The 2,225-nt window shown below is 41.3% G+C and overlaps 1 protein-coding gene across 1 annotated transcript in view; it reads right to left on the bottom strand.

Annotated features, from left to right (window-relative positions):
- The window catches only part of LOC116070119 (cytochrome b5 type B), a 33,768-nt gene that overhangs the window by 13,027 nt on the left and 18,516 nt on the right, over positions 1–2,225 (bottom strand). The window contains exon 3 of the mRNA XM_031341334.1: positions 1,868–1,897. Coding sequence (XP_031197194.1) covers positions 1,868–1,897 — 30 coding nt within the window. The remainder of the gene's footprint in view (positions 1–1,867; positions 1,898–2,225) is intronic.

The following is a 2,225-nucleotide window of genomic DNA, read 5'->3' as shown; positions in this document are numbered from 1 at the left end:
GACTATTGTGTCCACAATGAGCTAGGAAGCACCTAGCCTGCTATCCCTTTACTAGAGGGCATGTAACAACCTTCTAACAGACAGACGTCAAGGGGCCCGTCAGAGACCACAGGAGGTGACACGATCCCGCTTGTACAGAGACTTCCTCTTGGTCCCCAAGTCAGGCAAAGCACACTCAGGGTTTCAAATACTCAGATACTAAACCTTTTGTTTTGGCTGAACCAGTGAGTAAACTGAGAAGGGTGTAAACAATCTGAGCATAAAGGGTTTCAAAAATTAATTTGAGGAAATGAGGACAGAAAGAAAGCCCTTTATATTATAAAGAAGATATCTTGTAGAAAAAAATTAATCAGAGTATACATCATCTGTTTTATATAAGAATAAGATTCCTTCCCAAACTGAATCCATAAACTAATTTCTTTCAAAACAACAGTAAATATACTTTGAAGTCTCGATTAAAAAAAAGCCTACAGAGCATTAATAAAATGTTTCCTACTGGGCTGAAGAGCCTCTTGGCCATTAAAGGCTGGGCTCACAACAGAAATGTTAAAATGATTCCTTCTGTCTGAGATTTAGCTTTTCCTTTTTCCTGGCAAGTATAAAGTCCAAATTCCTTAGAAATAGAATTTTGGGAGCGAAGCGGGGTGACACAAACCTTTAACTAGCATTCAGGAGCCAGAGGCAGGTGTCTCTGTGAGTTTGAGGCCAGCCTGGTCTATAAAGCACAGGACAGTCAGGGCTGTTACACAGAGAAACTCATCATGAAAAACAAAAACAAACAACAACAAAAACCCAGAATTTTTGTTTGGATAAAAGAGAAGATGAACTCACAGAGATCCATCTGCCTTTCCCTCCCAAGTGCTGGGATTGAAAGTACAGATTACATTCTCTGGCTCTTTTTTATTTTATGTGAGTGAGTGTTCTGCCTATTGGAATGCCACTTGTGCATCATGTATATGCAGTGTCAGCAGAAGCCAGAAGACTGCTATCCCTTTACTAGAGGGCATGTAACAACCTTCTAACAGACAGACGTCAAGGGGACCATCAGAGACCACAGGAGGTGACACGATCCCGCTTGTACCGAGACTTCCTCTTGGTCCCCAAGTCAGGCAAAGCACACTGAGGGTTTCAAATACTCAGATACTAAACCTTTTGTTTTGGCTGAACCAGTGAGTAAACTGAGAAGGGTGTAAACAATCTGAGCATAAAGGGTTTCAAAAATTAATTTGAGGAAATGAGGACAGAAAGAAAGCCCTTTATATTATAAAGAAGTTATTATATATTATAACTCCCTGAGACTGGAGTTATAAACAGTTTTGAGCTACCATGAGGGTGGTAGGAATCAAACTCTGGTCTTCTGGAAGAGCAAACTGTGTTCTTAACCACTGAGCCATCTCTCCAGAGAATTTTTTGTTCTTATCACTTTGGTTTTTTGTTTGTTTGTTCTTGTTTTTGTTGAGAGAAGGTTTCTCTGTGTAACTCTGGCTATCCTGGAACTCACCCTGTAGACCAGGCTGGCCTCAAACTCAGAGATCTGCCTCTCTCTGCCTCCTGAGTGCTGAAATTAAAGGTGTGTGCCACCACCACCTGGTTTCTCCAGCCAATTTTAATTTCTCTTATTAAATTTTTTTTTTTGTTTTGTTTGTTTGTTTTTCAAGACAGGTTTCTCTGTATAGCCCTGGCTGTCCTGGAACTCACTCTGTAGACCAGGCTGGCCTTGAACTCAGAAATCTGCCTGCCTTTGCCTCCCAAGTGCTGGAATTAAAGGCATGTGCCACCACTGCCCCGCTAAAATTATTTTAAAAGCAATTTTACTCAAGTTAATAGAAATACTTGAAACACACAAGACAAAGTAGTGACTTCTTACCTTGTTATCACCTTTAGGTTTAAGGTCACTCTGTTTAAAGAGAGAAAAAAAACAATGTTCAAGATGCAGCTAAATGAGGTCTAGCAATGTGTTAGCTCCTTCAGAGACTTCAGGGTCTGAAGAAGGTGCCCAGGTCCACCCTTTAGCACATCAGGATCCCCTATTAGAATGCTAAGCCCAAATGACTCACAGGTACATAATAAATAACTTTAGCAAAAAGTTATTTAGCAAAAAGCAATAACCAAACCGCCAGGCGGTGGTGGTGCACGCCTTTAATCCCAGCACTTGGCAGGCAGAGACAGGTGGATTTCTGAGTTCAAGGCCAGCATGGTCTACAGAGTGAGTACCAGGACAGCCA

The sequence above is a fragment of the Mastomys coucha genome, unplaced genomic scaffold (assembly GCF_008632895.1).
Source record: "Mastomys coucha isolate ucsf_1 unplaced genomic scaffold, UCSF_Mcou_1 pScaffold22, whole genome shotgun sequence".
Classification (NCBI taxonomy): Eukaryota; Metazoa; Chordata; class Mammalia; order Rodentia; family Muridae; genus Mastomys; species Mastomys coucha.
Note: the sequence above shows the minus strand (reverse complement) of the source record. Positions and strands in the feature narration are given on the sequence as shown.